The 19,109-nt window shown below is 35.2% G+C and overlaps 1 protein-coding gene across 6 annotated transcripts in view; it reads right to left on the bottom strand.

The window, feature by feature from the left end:
* Positions 1–8,138: 8,138 nt before the first annotated feature.
* The window catches only part of LOC147409838 (ubinuclein-1-like), a 77,313-nt gene continuing 66,342 nt past the window's right edge, over positions 8,139–19,109 (bottom strand). For 5 of the 6 annotated variants that reach the window (XM_086431908.1, XM_086431911.1, XM_086431907.1 and 2 more), the window contains one exon: positions 8,139–8,872. In XM_086431908.1, the coding sequence (XP_086288034.1) occupies positions 8,432–8,872 (441 nt within the window). In that variant the 3' untranslated portion in view covers positions 8,139–8,431. Of the gene's footprint in view, positions 8,873–8,932; positions 9,974–19,109 lie in introns of those variants that run through there. The other variant, XM_086431912.1, reaches the window with a different exon arrangement.

The following is a 19,109-nucleotide window of genomic DNA, read 5'->3' on the forward strand; positions in this document are numbered from 1 at the left end:
TTAAAAGTTTTGGGTTGGACTGATTTTTTGTCAGGATGATCTATATGTTGAAGAAACCATCATCACCAAAAATCAGCCTAATATGAAAAATTCTAAGTCTATCAAAAGTGGTTTACAAATATTCAATAAAAAATAGATGGTTCACAATTCTAAAATAATTTTGATGAGGATAGAACTTTTAGAATGGGATGATTTTGGGTGAGGATGATCTCCTCACCATAAAGATCATCCTCACAAAACATTATCCCAATCTGAAACTGTTAATCCACATAGGACAAAAGCTTTGGTAGTGTTTGGTAATCCTAAGTTAGTAAACTGGGGCTAGCAATTTCAGAATGGGCTGGCTTTTTGCGAGAATGATCGCCTTACCATAAAGATCACCTTCACAAATCATCAGTCTGTTCCCAAACTTTTTTCTCATATAGGACAAAACATATTGTTTAGAATGTTGTCTACAAAACCCAACCCTATATATATAGGGTGCATATCATTGGACATAAGTAAAAACAATGTAATTACAATCATTTTTCAAAATATGGGTTAAAAGTTTTATATTCAATAGATTTTTTGTGAGGATGATCTCTATGATGAGAAGATCATCCTAAAAAAAAATAGCCCAATCTGAAACTTATAACCCCATCAAAAGTGATTTAGAATGTGGACTATCGATTTTTACCAATAATTTGTAAACCAGTTTTGATGGATTTAGAAATTTAAGATTAGGCTAATTTTTTTTTGTAAGGATGATCTTCTCATCATAGAGATCATCCTCACAAATAATTAGTTCAATTTGAAACTTCCAACCCATATTTTGACAAACCATTGTTTTTTTTATACTTATGCACCATGATCCGCCCGCATATATATATGGACACCGTTCAGTAAACAAGATTGTAGACAACCTTTTAGAAAAAGTTGTATTATATAGCTAAAAAGTTTTGGAATGGGCTGAATTTTTGTGAGGATGATCTCTATGGTGAGGAGATTACCCCCACAAAAAATCAGCACAATCTGAAACTTCTAACCTCATGAAATTTGGTTACAAACTAACTGTAAAATATTGACAATCCACGATTCTTCAACTTATAAACTAGGGTTAGAAGTTTCAGAATGGGCTGATATTTGTGAGGATAATTTCCTCACCATAGAGAATATCATCACAAAAAATCAGGCCATTCAAAAACTTTTAGCCCACATAGAACAAAACACTTAGTAGACAACATTCTAGACATTTTTGTCTTATAGGGCTACAAAGTTTTGGAATGGGCTGATTTTTATGATGATGATCTCTATGATGAGTAGATCATCCTCACAAAAAATCATCTCATTCTAAAACTTCTAAGCCTATGAAAAGTGATTACAAACTAACGGTAAAATATTGATGGTCCACAATTCTTCAACTTATAAATTAGGGTTAGCAATTTCAAAAAGGGTTGATTTTTTGTGAAGGTAATTTCCTGACCATAGAGATCATCATCACAAAAATCAGGTCATTCTAAAACTTTTAGCCCATGTAGGATAAAACGCTTTATCTCTTGAACAAAGTTTTGTCTTATATAGCTAAAAAGTTTTGGAATGGGCTGATTTTTTGTGAGCATTATCTATATGGTGAGGAGATCATCTTAAAAAAAATGAGCCCATTCTGAAACTTCTAACCCCATGAAAAGTGGTTACAAACTAACAGTAAAAAATTTACAATTCATGATTCTTCAACTTATAAACTAGGGTTAGAAATATCATAACGGGTTGATTTATTTTAGGATGACTTACTACTCATCATAGAAATCATCCTGAAAAACAATTAGGCCATTTCAAAACTTTTAGCCCATATAAACAAAACACTATCTACGAAACCCAGTCATATGGGCTAAAAGTTTTGGAATGGCCTGACTTTTTCAAAAGAACCTTCTAACCCCGTCAAAAATTTTTAGTGTTCTTTTGAAAAAATCACAAAAAATCAGCACAAATATCTGATCCATATGATGAGAAGACCATATGGGTACTGTTCTTTTGAAAAAAAAACTTTTAGCCTACAGAGATCATCACTTTTGATGGGGTTATAAGGCTCAGAATGGGTTAATGTTTTTTTTTTGTTTTTGTTTTGAGGATAATCTTCTCATCATAGAGATCATCCTCACAAAAAAAAAAAAATCAGCTCAATCCGAAGCTTTTAACCTATATTTTGAAAAATTATTGTTTTTACTTATATTTTTACTTATGTTCCTTGAGCACTCCACCTATATAAAATAATAGTTTATAAAACTTAAAAAAGTCAAATTAATATTGATATTTTTCAATAAAATTATTAACTTTTTATAATTTAGATATTTGTGTTCTATAGAAAATAATTATTTTATGATAGAGCATAAATTAAATAAACATTTTTATAACAAATGAATAATTATTTAAATAAACATATTTATAGATATTATTAGAAATCAGGTTTGAAAATAATGATACCATAATTGATTTTTTTCTTTATATTTTTTAGAGCTTCTATTGGCACCTAGCTTTTACTTTTTTCACTCCAATATCTCAAAGTATTTGGGACAATGACTGTGAATGACTCTTTATCCACCGAATATTCCTCGATAAAGAATACGAACCATTTAAGTCCCACTTAATAAAACTAGTAGAGTGTATGTGTGTTGCATGTGAATATTTATTTATTTACTTAAAGTTATATTCATTATCTTTAAAAAAAAAATCAAACCGCAAAACCACATACTTTATATTATTTTATTTTGCAATTTTAAAATTGGTGGAAATGTGCCTAGGGGTGTCAATGGGTACCCATTTACCCGGAACCGAACCGAAACCAAAACCGAAAACCCCGGTTCTGGTTCCCTTTTTATTGGAACCGATTAGAGTCGGGTCTAATATGGAATCAAACCGATAGGAACCGAAACCATTAGGTTCTATCCAATGGGTACCCGCGGGTACCCGTAACCGATTTATTTTGTCATTTATTTTTACATTATACATGATTCAAGGTAATCCTATATTTTAAAATTAACATATATGATATAAAATTCTTCAAATTTCATATAAACTAAATATTTGAGTTTAAGAAGAGTTATTTCTTTTTAAATTTATTACTCGAAAAGGGAATACATTTTAATATTTGAAAATAAAAGTCATTTAATCATCATTTTAGTGGAACAAATTATTATTAAGTTGATACTTTACAAATAATATATTATTGTTTAGAAGAAATTTTTTACCATAATGATTTTGAAATAATTTTTCCCATTCGATTAGCGAGAATCGGAACTGACGGGTACCCATGATTTTTTATGATTCCGGTTCCAGTTCCACTTATTTTAAAATCGGAATCAGAACCGACAAGAACTGAAATCAATAAAATATAAAGGTTATGGTTCCAAATATCATAGGAACCGACCCATTGACACCCCTAAATGTGCCCATGAAAATTCTCAATTTGGATATTTTTTCTTTCAGTATACTCAAGATACATGTAATGTGAAAAAAGAGTCACAATGGGTAAAAGAAGAAGCAAGCAGTCAACTAGTTAAAGATATAGTGTAGAAGCAGATTCTTGTAGCCAATGTGATTAGAAAGTCTTGTACGGCACAAGTTTAAAATTGGTAAAATAAATATCCTCTTATAAGAACGGTTAATATGTTTAGGTGTTGTTACAACTAGAATGATAGCTATATTCACCAAATCCAATACGCAAAGAGAAAATACATCTTCTGGATTTAAATGATAATAGCTTACTTCACATAAATCTAAAATCTCAAGTATTTCATGCATATTTGTCCAAATTTTATGACCTCAATATCAAATCTAAATAAATAAATTTCCAATTGAAAAAAAAAAAAAAACCATTGAAACAAATTGAAATTAAAACTCAAGACATCAAATCTGAAAATTTAAAGTTGAAGAAAAAAAAAAATAAATTAAGCTTTAACCTAATAAATTACAATTGCATGTCCTTGAATTCACGTTGGCTTGTTTTGAAAATTACAAAAACATCCATCCAATTGTCAAAGTCATCCATCTAATCGTCAAAATCATCTTTTTATTTTTTTATTTTTATAGAGAGATTTATTAGGCAAACTTATCTGTTGCAGTTTTATTACAAAAACTCTTTTACTTTATCAATTTTTTTATTGAACAAACTATACTGAATCAGGATAGCATGACTGACATAATAAAATTTTAAATCTTACTAAGGTTGGACCCACATGGATTATCGAATTGGCAATCCAACACCACAACCTTCTAGATTTTACGGAAAAACTCAGAATCTAAAGAAAAAAAAAAATGCTTTTTGAGCTTTATCAAAGGTATTGAAAATGGATGGCAATCGAGCTCCCAAAATTTAAAACCAAAATTCAATGGTGAAAATCATTTTTTTTTCTATAACTTTTTTCAAAATTCTAAGAATTTTTTTCCTTTATAACCCTAAGGCATCACATTATGTTTTTGGATGCCACAAATTGATTCGGTTAGGATCACTCCAAGATATGATAAGCAACAAATTAAACTCATCAATTTGAATTTTATGACATGGATCCCCACTCCAAGGTTTAGGTTCGGTAGGTAACAAACTTCATAAAGCAAGGTTCCGTTCGAGTTGTTAGAACTCCAAGGGAGTTTTTTTAAATAAAAATGCGACAGTTGTCTGCCAGGCAAATCACTCTTATTTATTTTTGAAGTTAATTTTTTCATTTTTCAAAAACCCAGAAAATTGCAATTGCACATCCCTGAACTCATGTTGGTTTATTTTGAAAATGACTAAAATATCCATGTTATCTTCAAAATCATCTTTTATTTTTTTTAAAACTAATTTTTTCTATTTTATAAAAACCCAGAAAATTGCAATTGCACATCCCTAAAATTAGGGGTGTCAATTCAGCCCGTCAAATCCGGGTTGGGCTAGGGCTTAATAATGTCCAACGTGGTCCGGCACTAGCCCACTAGTATATATTTTAGAAACATTCATAAAATATTAATTCGGTAAATATTTTTCTAACAAAGATAAAATATGTTGTATAGTTAGAATTTAGATCTCATATCTTACTACAATTATATGTTAATAAGATATTAATTGAAAAATTCAATGGGGTAATCTTCAAAAACAAAAATAAATTATTGTTTTTCATTAAAAAAATGAATTCTAGACATTTTATTAGGCCCGAATCAAGCCACAGCCCGTTAGGGCTGGGCTAGGGCTTAGTAAGATTGGGCCCGATAGGGGTATTGGGCTGGTTTAGGGAGAGCCAGCCTCTTTAGGGCTGGTTTAAGAATGACACATTAGTTCCATGGCTACCTTGCACAGTTGGAAAACATGATCTCAGATATCTCTGTTGTTTTTCTGTGTTATGCAACAATGACAGGATTTCATAGTATGGAATAAGTAGGGGTGTTATGAGCATAGTTTTCAAACTCGTCTGAGACCGAGACGTATCGCTTGAGTTAACTCGGTATCAGAGTTGAATGAGACCAACTCACAAAGTCATTTTTTGACCGAGATTTACGAGACACAATTCAATTTATTGATTTGTCTCACGAGATGTCTCAAACGTATCGGAACTGAACGAGACGAGATGAAATACAGAGTTTAAAAACCACGGTTATAAGCTCTACCACATCCAACAAATTACAGCAGATCTTATCTCCATGAATATAACGAATGGTTATCTAGAAATAAATGTTGAAAAGATTTTCTATAGTGTTATCTAGAAATAAATTAAAACATTTAAATTACAGAGACATAACTAAAAGAAAAAAAAAAAGGAAAATTACTTAGTTTTCTTGCTAAATAGTGCCTAAGTTTTTGATTGTTGCTTATCAGGACATTTAGTAAGCTTTTCCTTTCTAAATGGTCCCCTTTTCTCATGATCAAAGATTGTTGAAAATGATCGCAATCGCCGTTAAAAAACCTAACTATGTGAAGAAAATGAAAAAAGGGTAGTTTTAAGAATTTCAAATACCTTATACTATGAAATCCTGTCATTGTTACATAACACAAAAAAGCAGTAGAACATATTTTCTTTGAGATGTCTAGCAGTGTTTGGTGGCTTCAGGCTTGTAAAAATAAAGAAAAGGTATTCATTTTGCTGATTGATCAAACATCAATGAAACAAATAGAGAGAGAGAGAGGGAGATCACCATCATCACCACCCTGTAATAATAATAAAACCTTCACTACAGTGAGAACCCTTGTTCAATCTGTATGACTTACCAAGGGAATGACATGTTCGAAGTATTGTTCCATTTCAATCCGTTTCATCTCGTCGGAACACTCGGATTTAAACCATTATCATACTAAAATATTGAATATTTTGTATTGTCACAGAATGTTTTGATTGAGAAAATTTAAGGGGTGTTTTGTTCGGACTCTAGAATATGTTTATGGCTCTTAATCGGATTCTAGAATCCAATGCATCGTTTGGTTCTGATTATCAACCTGATTTTTTCTTAATCACGAATCAAAATCATGGAAAATCAGAAACAATCTCAGATCATTTCCCTTGATTCTCACACACTATTCACTTGGAACAATCTTGAAATACATCAAGCAATAATTACAATATTAATAAATTAATACAAATATAATTAAATATTAATTAATAATAACGACAACAACAATCATAATAATAATAACAATAACAATAACAATAGTAAAAAATATGAGTACAAATATAATTAAATTTTTTTTATAATTAATAACAATATTAGTTATAATAACAAACTACTATTAAAAAAGACTTTCAACATCACTTTTTTAACATAAACAAAATTTTTTGAAAAACGAGACATCCAAAATGCATTTTTCTGAGGTGGAGGTATAGTGTCAAAAAGTGCAAGACTTTTGACATTGATTTATGTTTGATCTTTAAACAATGATTTTGAAAAAACCGGTGTCTAAAAAATGCCTTTTATGTGCATTTTTCATCTAAAGAATAGACATCACTTTTTTCCCCTATAGACATCATTTAAAAATTGATGTCTAAAGTCTTTTCTATAAATAAAAAATCATCATAATTTTTTTTTAGGTGAGCTAAGCCAGCTCCTTAATGTACAAGTTACGTGAAAACTAATATAAAATGACCTAAATGCCCTCTTTTTCAATCTCTTTCCAAAAATCTTTGATTTTTTTCTTTAAAATATCCATTGTTTTGATTCTTCGGGACATTTAGATCTACTCTCATTTTCTATATCAAGATGTGTAATTTAGTATTAAAAAAATTCCACAAAATCTATTTTCATAAATAATGTTCGCCAAATGAAATTTTGGATTCTGAAAATTAGTTTTAATTATATGATTTTGACAATCCATAATCAAAATAGAGAATCAGGTTCTACAATCCCGAACCAACACCTCCCCCTCCCCCTCCCCCTCCCCCTCTTTCCTCCTCCTCCTCCTCCTTAGAATTCTCTCAACCGAAACATCATCTCAAAACAAGGTTTTAAACCTTGATGAACGCATTGATGACGTCTCCAAGAAAACAGACACAAATAGGGGAAGCCCATTTATATCTGCAAATGAGTTGCAGCCTTGCGTCACTGATCTAACCCCTGTTGCCTAGTGTCTCTACAGCACTAAAGCCAATCCCTGTAATCTACCTCAAGTCGGCCTCACCTCAAGTGCCCTAGAAATAATAACAACTCACTAAGACATGCACACACACTCGAGAATGCTCACAACAGGGTTCAGACCTATAGCTCAGTTGGTTTGACACGTTGCAAACCAACTTTGAGGTCGTGGTTCAAGTCCAACTTAACCATCAAAAAAAAGAAAAAGAAAAAAGAATGCTCACTCCATAGTTGTGTTTAACTTAAAAGTTTTATCCACTATTCTAGCTTGTTTAAAATGAGAAATTCCTCATTTATAGACTCGGGGAGGTGATTACAACACTTATCTAAGAAACTCTACTATACCCAACATCCTCTAGAACCTTCCTAAAATATCTACACTCCCAAAATTTAGAAGACTAGACTCCCTTTAGAAAATATGTAGACATTATCTTTAGATTATTCCTAGTAGTAAGAAGTCTCTTACTTTTTCCATGACTTGTTCAAAAGGGGACATCTCAGGTTGCAAGGCTGCAAAACAATTTATCCTACAGTTGTAGTCCCGTGCAAATAATCTACCTTAATCATCATGATAATGCGACACGAAACACTACTAAAGACAAGTTTCCAAACGCCTGTGATGATAAACATAAACACGATCGGGGTTGAGAGAAGAAGGATCAAACCCCTTCCTCTCTACACTACCATGCTAGCCAAAAATCCAAAATCAACTGAACCACTACATCCGTTGCCTCTACGTAGGAGCAACCTGCATTATTAACATCACATAATTATGAACCAACAGCTGTTATATTATAACTGACCTATGTCCTGTCACCTGGGTCAATCACGGCCCTGAAGATGTGCAAACCGAAGGCTTGATTTATTGGGGTGATGACTCGAGGCCTGCTTTTGGGGCTTTATTTCTTTCCTTTCCCTGTTGGAATGACTTCTCTGAATAGAAATGTATATTACCAAAATCTGTTTCTGACTTTCTCTTCGCTTTTTTCTTCAAGAGTGTGCCGTCCATTGCTTTCCTTGCCTCTTCGAGGAAGGCACTTGAATTTCCCTTCACCTTGTCTTGTTTTGGCCTATCTAGGCAAGAAGTGGATGACTTGGACATCCTTCCCAATGACACAAGGGGGTGATTGACGACTGTCAGACTGGAAGTCGTCCTGTTGGGTGAAGTTAAAACTTGGCTATTCTCCATAACCATCCTCTCTGACACGTATCGTGGATGAGCAGTCGAATTAGCTTCTCCACGAACAATATCCTCTGTCCTTGGTGTAGAAGACAGCTTTTTTCTCTTTATCTTTTCCTGATCCTGAAAAATATAATAAAATTAAAATAACATATTATGTAACACTTTTGATTCATTCGATAACAGAACAACTGTCTCAGAAATTATTGCAGAGCGTAGCATCTCAAGCGTATTTGCTAGGGTATAACTACACCTAGTTGTCCTTTTTTAGTCTAATAAGGATGGACCCTGTTTATGATTGACCATTTTTGACACTCATACACAGATGTCAAACACAAACCAATTATTGGTTTAATTTTTTTTCATTTATAATCAACTATTTTAGAAAAATTATAATTTGTCAAATGTAAGAACATAACTGAAATAAAAGAAGAAATGACTTTAGACAGAATTTAATGGAGGAAGAACATTTGTTCAGCCAACCCAAACCTTTTGGGATAAGGCTTTGATGATGATTATTTATCACATGTCATGCTATTAGCTATCCTTCATAGGTGAAATACATGGAGACAAACAGGTGTTGGCTTCAAGAAAAGTGAAGCCTTTATCAGAGATTTTTTAATGACATGGGCATGATGCTTTCACATTTGGTGAACTGGAAAAGCATCCGCATTCCCCAAAATCGGGGAGGATGGGGAGTTAAGAACCTCAAAATCATAAGTTTTGCACTTATTGAGAAATGGTTGATGATGATGATGTCGTGGAGATTCAACAAGGACTCATTGAGAAATTGGAAGAGGACCATTGCGACCAAATATGAGTTGAATCCTTGCCTCAGAGAAGCCTCCCCAGCACTTCAAGCTCTTACAGAAAAAAGTGCCCTGCAGGATTTTGTAATATAGGGGCGAGGACCTATATTTGAATCTTGACTTCAAGAGAAACTTGAACGATTGGGACATCACTTTTTAAGCCTTTCTCATTAGCTGCTCTGGATCCGACACCCCCTCACCAACTATAGAAGATTCTGGGCATTAATCAAGACAATTGCTTCTCGGTGAAGTCTTTTTACGTGGCTTTGATTCTTCTGATTCTGTTTATCACACTCCCTTAGTTTGAGGTTCTAGAATTCCCTCCAAAATAACCATTTTCTGTTTTAACTGCATCCTTAGATAAGATCCCAATGGTAGATAAGATGATAACCCGAAAGAAGATCATAGCTGATTTCTGCATGGTTTGAAGTTTCATAGCGTTACAGAATACCCTCGTCATAAACCAATGGACATTGATCTCAAAACTAAACAGTAGAAAAATTCAACCAAGTATTGATTCTTAAGTTGTAACCAGTAAATTATGATATAGAGAAGAGAAGAGAAGAAGATTTAGTAAAAGAAGATGGAAAAGGAGATGAACTTAGCTGGTTCCACCTCCTATAACATAATATTTATATTGAGTGGATTGAAAATCCTAATTACAACTTACGTGACCACAAAAGGACCAAAGATAACCAAAATGAATAAAAAATTCGACTAAGAAAATAAGGACCGATCGATTAGTGTTACATAGTCGGGCGATCGACCAATCTTGATCGATCGGAATTAATATCAGATCAATCGGATATTAATTCCAGCACTCCCCCTCAAGTTGATACGAAGATATCTATCATGCCCAGCTTGGCTATCAATACGCGCCCTTTATTAATTCCTTTAGTCATAACATCTTACAACTTGCTCTTGGAACTAACATAAGGAGTACAAATCATTCCTTGATGTAGCTTCTCTTTGATGAAGTGTTGATCCACCTTAATATGTTTGCTCCTGTCATGCTGAACTTGATTATGGGCAATGCTGATGGCGGCTTAATTGCCACAATAAAGACTCATCGGTATCTAAACTGTAATACCTAACTGTCCAAGAATAGTCTTAAACCAGAGTCCACATATACCATGTGCCATAGCACGAAACTCAACCTCAGCACTACATTTAACCACTATGGATTGTTTCTCGACAAAGCAAGAACTGAGATTACCTACCACAAACATAAATAACCAGAAGTTGAGTGTTGGTCAGTGAATGATCCAGCCTAATCTGCATCACTGCTGGTCTCAACTCTGACGTGACCATATCTACCATATAATATATCGCAACCAAGGGAGCCCTTGAGGAATCTCAATACCCTTTTAGCCTCAAGCTGAGGTATCAGTGGGGAATACATAAATTGACTAAGGACGTTGATCACATACATAATGTAAGGATGTGGGTGGGATAAGTAGACCAATTTACCTATTAATCGCTTAAACATCTCTGTGTCAGGGAGAGGATCTCTTTCTGAGTTTTCAGATGATGGTTCTAATCTACCAAAGTCCCTACAGATCTAGCACCCAGATGGCCAGTCTCACTCAACAAGTTCAGAACATATTTTCTTTGAGAAATGAAATTCCCTTCGGGGATTGGATGACCTCTATCCCCAAAAAATTCTTTAGAGAACCAAATTACTGTCTCAAATTTAGAAACTAGGAATGTCTTCAGTTGTCTAATCTCAGATGAATATCATTTACATATACAATCAATGCAGTGATACTATCTTGTTTACACCGCCCAAATAATGTTTAATCTGCCTGACTCTGTGTGTATCCAAACCATCTGACTGCTCTGCTAGATCTCTCAAACCATGCATGCAAAGACTGCTTAAGGCTTAAGCCCATATACCTTTTTTCAACTTGCACACACAATCTTGATTTCCTACAAGTTTCAATCCAAGTAGCAAAATCCTATCTACCTCTTCTGTCAAATCCCCATCTAGAAAAGCAATCTTTACCTCCAACTGATGTAGTTGGACGTAAAGACCATAACATATTTGCAACCAAGGAACGGAGCACTCTTACTGAGTTCATCTTGGCTACAGGTGCAGAAGTATCACGGTAATCTATTCCGTAGGTTTGAGTGAACCCCTTATCCACTGGCGTTGCCTTGTACCTGTCAATAGAACCATCAACCTTGTGTTTTACTGCAAAGACCCACTTACAAACCCACAGATCTTTTTCCTCTTGCTCACAAGTTCTTGTGATCCATTTTTTCAAATGCTCCAATTTCCTCCATCATACCTTCTTTCCACAGTGGATGAGTAAGAGCATCTACAACATTGGACGATAAGGAAACATAGGATAAGGCAGTAACAAAGTTCTGATAGGACGGAAACAATGTATCATCAAAAGACAAAATTAGATATAACGTGTTATGCACATGTACAAACACCCTTACGAAGACCAATGAGCAAATTCATATCAACAGAAATACTAAAATCAACAGGAGAATCAATATTTAGGGAAATTGGAGGAATATCCTGATTTGGATTCAAAGGCATACTATTGCGATCAGAATCTGAGGGAAGATAGAGTGGTGTTGGATCAATGATTTGCATTTCCTTCCTTCTCTTGTATATTTTCACCTCATTAGTAGAAGTGTCCATGTCAATAATAGGAGAGATAGGGACTGGCATAGGTTAGGGAATGGAACTCTTTTCACTGCTTTCATGATGTTCCCCTTAAGAGAGGGTTGAACACCAAAGAACTGAACGGATCCAACTATCGACAAATAACAACGAGTCACAGGATGATGACATTTGTATCCTTTTTGAGTTAGAGGAAACCCTAAAAAATGCATTTCAAAGCTGTCAGATCTAACTTGTCCTAATGGGGACGATGAATATGTACATAACATATACACCCAAAGACTTTAAGTGGCACCACAAAAAGTAGGATGATCAAGACTCATAAGGAACAAGGATGACAGGAATCCAAGGACACAAGAGTGCATATGATTGATAAGATAGAATGCAAGCAAGACATACCAAGACCCAAATATTTTAAGAACATGTATTTCAAAGCGGAGTGCAAGCTCAACCTCAAGAAGGTGATGATTTTTTCACTCAGCCTTCCCATTTTGTTGAGTAGCAGTATTGAAAAGTTAATGTACAATCCCATGCACAAGAAATATGACCGTAGATCATCAACCTCAAGAAGGTGATGAATTTTTTCACTGAGCCTTTCCATTTTGTTGAGTAGCAGTATCGGAAATTTAATGAACAATTCCATGCTCAATATAATATGACTACATACCATCATCTACATGTTCTCCCCCATTATTTGAGAAAAGAATTTTAACTTTTGTTTAACACTGGGTACACAACATTCTATAAAAAGTCTTAAAGTTGGAAAATAGTACATCTTTGGTCTGCATAAGATATACCGAAGTGTACCCACTGTAATAATTAAGAAAAGTCGCAAAAAAATGAAAGCCAAATAGAGAGGAAACTAGGTAAGGTCCCAAAACATCCGAATGAATAAAGTGTGTTAAAAGATTAGGGTTAAGGAGAGAAAGAGGAACATAAAGAGGAGAATGTGTAGGTTACTCCCAATAGGGTTTAGCTTCTCTTTTATATTAAAAACATGTGGTTGGTTGTGTGGCCTTAAGTATTTGGCCCACATGACATTAAATAAGAACTCTTAACACTCCCCCTCAAGTTGGAGCCCACAAATCTGACATGCCCAGCTTGGTACAAAAAGTAAGAAAGGGACTCCTAGACAATGGTTTTGTGAAAACATCTCCCAACTGATTTTCTGACTTGATATAGGGAATAGATATATTCTTACCCATCACTATATCACGAATAAAGTTGCAATTAACCTCAATGTGCATGGTTCTCTCGTGGAATACTGGATTACTAGCTATATAACTAACAACCTAATTATCACAATACATAGGCATAGAAGTAAGAACTTCAATCCCCATTTCCTTTAGAAGAATTTGAACCCAAAGCATCTCACATATAGTATGTGCTATCGCTCTATATTCTGTTTCAGCACTAGAACGGGCTACAGCTTGTTTTTTACTACATCAAGTAACAAAATTGCCTCCCATGAAGGTACAATACCAAGAAGTAGATCTATGATTAGTCCGGCTCCCTGCCCAATCAGCATTTGAGAAGCCAGTAATGGATATAAGGGGTGAAAGTCTATACAATAATTATTTGCCTAGTGAGCCCTTCAGATACCTCAGTATCCTAAACACAACATCCCAATGAGTTTGTCACGGAACATGCATAAATTGGCTAACTACTCCCACAACAAAGGTAATAACTGGGCGAGTGACAGTCAGGTAGATTTTTTCCAACTAACCCACGGTAACATACTGCATCATGATAAATCTCCCCATGTTCAACATCAAGCTTAGTAGTGAGATCCATATGAGTATCAACTAACTTAAAACCCAAAGTACCAGTCTCAGATAATAAATCTAGAACATACTTCCTCTGAGACAAACTAATACCTTCTTTGCACCGAGTTACTTCAATGCCCAAGAAATAACGAAAAAGACCAAAGCCTTTAGTGTGAAACTGTTTGGATAGATTAATCTTCAAATCTAAGATATCATTAGAATCACTTGTAGTGATGACGATATCGTCCGCATAAACTATTAACACAATAATTCTACCAAAAGAGTGTCTCACAAACACAAAATGATCAAAAGTAGACTTAGCAAATCAATAGGCGAGAACAACTAAGCTAAATTTATCAAACCAAGCTCTAGACAATTGTTTAAGCCCATAGATTGCCTTCCGTAGGCGACATACTAGTCCAATCTTATCAAAGGCAACATATCCAAGTGGGTGCTCCATATATACCTCCTCCTGCAAGTCTCCATGTAAAAAGACATTTTTAATATCCAACTAATGTAGAGGCCAAGCATAATACACTGCAATAGAAATAAGAACTCTAACAAAGTTCAGGTGAGCCACTGGAGAGAACCCCATAAGTCTGCATGTAAGCCTTGGCTACTAGACAAGCCTTCAACTTCTTAACAAATCCATCGGGAAGATACTTGATTATATACAACTATTTACACCCCACAGCCTGCTTGGTGGAAGCGGAGATAGATCCCAAGTATGATTATGATGAAGTGATGCAATTTCCTCATCCATTGCTAGTTTCCACCTAGAAGAGGATAATGCCTGCGTATAGGAAGTAGGAACAAAAATAACAGACAAGGAAAGTGCAAATTGACGAAATGAAGGTGACATCTGATGAAAAGACACAAAATCAACAATTGGGTGCTTAGTGGAAGATCTAATACATTTTCGTAAAGCAATAGGAAGATCACTAGAGGTAGAAGTAGAGGCTGGTGGATGTGGAGGAATCTCAAGTGAAGCTAATGATGGATTTGGGTTAGTAGAGAAGATGAATGTGCTAAAAAACGAGTGCGTTGATATACTTTAAGAGGCACATTGGAATGATCACCTGCAGGAAGAATTAGAAGGATAGGAAATGAGGAAACTGTAAAACACAACTCCCCTGATGAGAAGACATAAGATCCAAATCAAACGAGGTACCGACATAAGAAAAATAAGATATAGCCTTTAAGACGACTATCACATAAACACTTACATAGTATTGTTTAGTGACATGACAATAACACTGTAGGAGAATCCGGAAATCTGATCTCATAGAATCAGGAAAATAGGATATTCTTCTTGATTATTCTTGATCACTCTTGACTTTCTAGAATATTCCTGTAATCTTCTACAATAGGATAGTTGGTTGATTATTCTAGATTATTATTGAATTTCTAGATTATTCTTGTAATAGGATAGTTGGTCTATAAATACCACTATTGGGGCATTTGTAATGATCATCCAAGAATTCTCAATAACTTCATTTTTTCTATATGGTATCAGAGCACTAGGTTCTGATCTAGGGATTACCTATGGTGAGCAAAAATCTGTGGAAGACGGCTTTAACTGGTGCGATCAACAAGGACTCAACGGCGTCATGGGAAAGCACCGCAAGTTCGAACCTGAACTCCTCCATCTCGTTCAGTGGTTCGAAAGGGTCCATAAATTCGTTCCAATTGAATATCCACAGTCTAAATGAAAAAAACTACACGGAATGGTCGCAAATCGTTCGTTTGATTTTAGAAGGCAAGGGGAAGCTTGGATATCTGACAGGAGAAGTGACAAAACCTGCAGATGTAGATTCGACTCTCAAGACCTGAAAATCATAAAATTCTTTGATTATTGCGTGGTTGGTGAACTCAATGGAACCCGCAATTGGCAAGCCCTTCATGTTCCTGCCGACGGCCAAAGATGTTTGGGAAGCAGTCAGGGATACGTATTCAGATCTAGAAAATTCTTCGCAGATTTTTGGTTTAAAATCCAAACTTTGGCATGCAAAACAGGGTGACCGAGATGTAACCTCCTACTACAACGAGTTGATGACATTGTGGCAGGAGTTAGACCTCTGTCATGATGATGTCTGGGAGTGTGCGAATGATAGTGTTCGATTCATGAAACGACAGGAAAATGATCGTGTATTTATGTTCTTGGCAGGACTTAACAAAGAGTTAGACGAGGTGCGGGACCGAATTTTAGGGAAAACTCCTCTGCCAACAATTCGTGAGGCATTCTCAGATGTTCGGAAAGAAGAAACATGGCAGAGTGTGATGCTTAACAACAAATCGGTTCCTAGTACTACTAACTCGGAAGTAGAAAGTTTTGCCCTTGTAATTCGGGGTTTTCAGGAGGAGGTGAAGAAGGATGGTAAGCGTTCTGAACGGCCGTGGTGCGATCACTGCAAACGTCCGTGGCACACACAGGAAACCTGCTAGAAAATTCATGGCAAGTCTCAAAACTGGAAGAAGAAGTTTGGTGGAGAGGGGCATGCACTTCAGGCTAGTGTCTCGGATCAAGAGCAGCAGTCTTCTTCAAGTTCGTTTCCTTTCACCATAGAGCAGATAGACCAACTGTACAAGTTTCTCGAGTCTCAGAAAAATCCTTCTTATTCTTTGGCTCAAAAAGGTAATTACCTGAAAACAGCTCTCATTGGTATCAACCCTGATCGTTCTTGGATCATCGATTCAGGTGCAACCGATCATATGACAGGGTTGTCAAATCTTTTTTCTTCGTATAATCCTTGTGCAGGTAATCAAAAAATTAAGATTGCAGATGGCTCTCTTTCAGCCATTGCAGGAAAATGTTCTATTATAGTATCTCCATCACTCACTCTTCACGATGTTCTTCACGTTCCCAAACTTTCATGTAATCTTTTGTCTGTCAGTAAGTTAGCCCGTGATCAAAACTGTCAAACTAATTTTTTTCCAACTCATTGTGTGTTTCAGGATTTGACCTTGGGGAGGATGATTGGCAGTGCTAAACAGAGTGGAGGACTTTACTTCCTTTGATGATGGATCTGAATCGAGGCGACAATCTCAACAAATAAGTTCCTGCTTTGAATTTATTTCTTTTTCCAATAATAATATTATGTTATGGCATTTAAGATTAGGTCATCCAAGTTTCAAATATTTAAAACATTTGTTTCCTAAGTTGTTTGGCAATAAAGATCCATCTATGTTTCATTGTGAAATATGTGAATTTGCAAAACACCACCGTACATCTTTTCCTTCACAACCATATAAATCATCAAAACCTTTCACTATTATTCACAATGATGTTTGGGGTCCTAATAAGATAAGTACACCTTCTAACAAGAGATGGTTCATCACATTTACGGATGATCATACTCGACTCTGCTGGGTGTATTTATTGAAAGAAAAATCAGAGGCCGAATGCGTTTTTAAAATTTTTTACAATATGGTGCAGACTCAATTTCAAACTAACATAAAAGTTTTCAAGAGTGATAATGGGAAAGTATTTTAACATGACCTTGGAAAATTTTTTTCTTGAAAAAGGAATAATTCATACAGTTCTTGCATCGAAACACCCCAACAGAATGGTGTTGCAGAAAGAAAAAATAAACATCTGTTTTGGAGGTGGCTCGCGCGTTACTTTTTACAACTAAAGTTCCCAAGTATCTGTGGGGAGAGGCTATTTTAACTGCTGCGTACTTAATAAACAGAATGCCCTCCAAAGTTTTACAATTTCGAACTCCTTTCCAAGTTTTCACAAATTATTTTCCAACTGCTAGACTTTCTACTGATCTACCTCTAAAAATATTTGGTTGTACGATTTTTGTTCATGAACATCGAAAAATTGGAAAACTTGAGCCCAAAGCTATAAAATGTGTCTTCATTGTTTACTCCCCAACTCAGAAAGGCTATAAATGTTTTGACCCGATATCGAAAAAATGTTTTGTCACAATGGATGTTACATTTTTTGAAAAACAACCATATTTTAAGGATATTCATCTTCAAGGGGAGATTTTTAAGGAAGATTCATTTAACTCGGCCGATGTTTTTCTCTCAAATGATGTGTTTCTCTCGCAAGAGTCTGAGTCTAGTATCTCTGCACCTACAGTAAATGGCCAAGATTCGTTCCTTGAAACTCTTCCTACTATGAGTGATGTTTCCCCTTAGTCTAGGCTTACATTTGAAAAACAATCTAAAAATCAGAATTTTGAACAACAATTTTTGGAAATCGAAAATAAGGAACAGCCTACTATAATGTCACAACATGATAATAGATCCAAGGAAGGTGACCGAACTTGGAAAGGGATTGTTTACTTGAAGAAGAATCATAAGAAAATGAAAGACGAATGGACTCTACAACACAACCATGATTCTGAACCAAGGACGAATCAACAATCTTAGTCTGTTACAGGTAATTCTCTTTCTCTTCCCAACAGTCAGTCTAAGTCTTCTGATTTAGACATTCCTATAGCTCTTCGTAAAGGGGTTAGATCCTATATTAGTCATCCACTATCTAAATTTGTGTCATACTCAAAATTGTTTTCATCTTTTGCTGCTTTTACCTCTCAATTGTCCAATGTAGAAATTTCTAACAGTGTACAGGAGACTCTAAAGGTTCCAAAGTGGAAGGAAGCAGTACTTGAAGAGATGAGAGCTCTTGAAAAGAACAATACTTGGAGTGTTGAGGCATTGCCAGCTGGGAAGACCACTGTGGGTTGTAAATGGGTCTTCACTGTTAAGTACAACTCTGATGGTTCAGTGGAAAGATACAAGGCTAGGTTGGTGGCAAAGGGATTCACCCAGACATATGGCATTGATTATTCTGAGACTTTTACTCCTGTTGCAAAATTAAACACGGTGAGAGTACTTTTATCTATTGCTGCTAATTTGAATTGGCCTTTGCAACAACTAAATGTGAAGAATGCCTTCCTTAATGGTGACTTGGAGAAAGAAGTGTACATGGATAGTCCGCCGGGCTTTGAGGAGAAGTTTGGCTCAAGAGTATGCAAACTAAAAAAGTCCCTGTATGGTCTCAAACAGTCTCCAAGGGCTTGGTTTTAGAAATTCACACAGTCTGTCAGAAAACAAGGATATTCTCAAGGACAAGCTGATCATACCTTATTTTTCAAGTTCTCTCATGAAGGAAAGATTGCTGTGCTAATAGT

This window comes from Akebia trifoliata, chromosome 2 (genome assembly GCF_017979445.1).
Source record: "Akebia trifoliata isolate Shusen 1 chromosome 2, ASM1797944v1, whole genome shotgun sequence".
NCBI lineage: Eukaryota > Viridiplantae > Streptophyta > Magnoliopsida > Ranunculales > Lardizabalaceae > Akebia > Akebia trifoliata.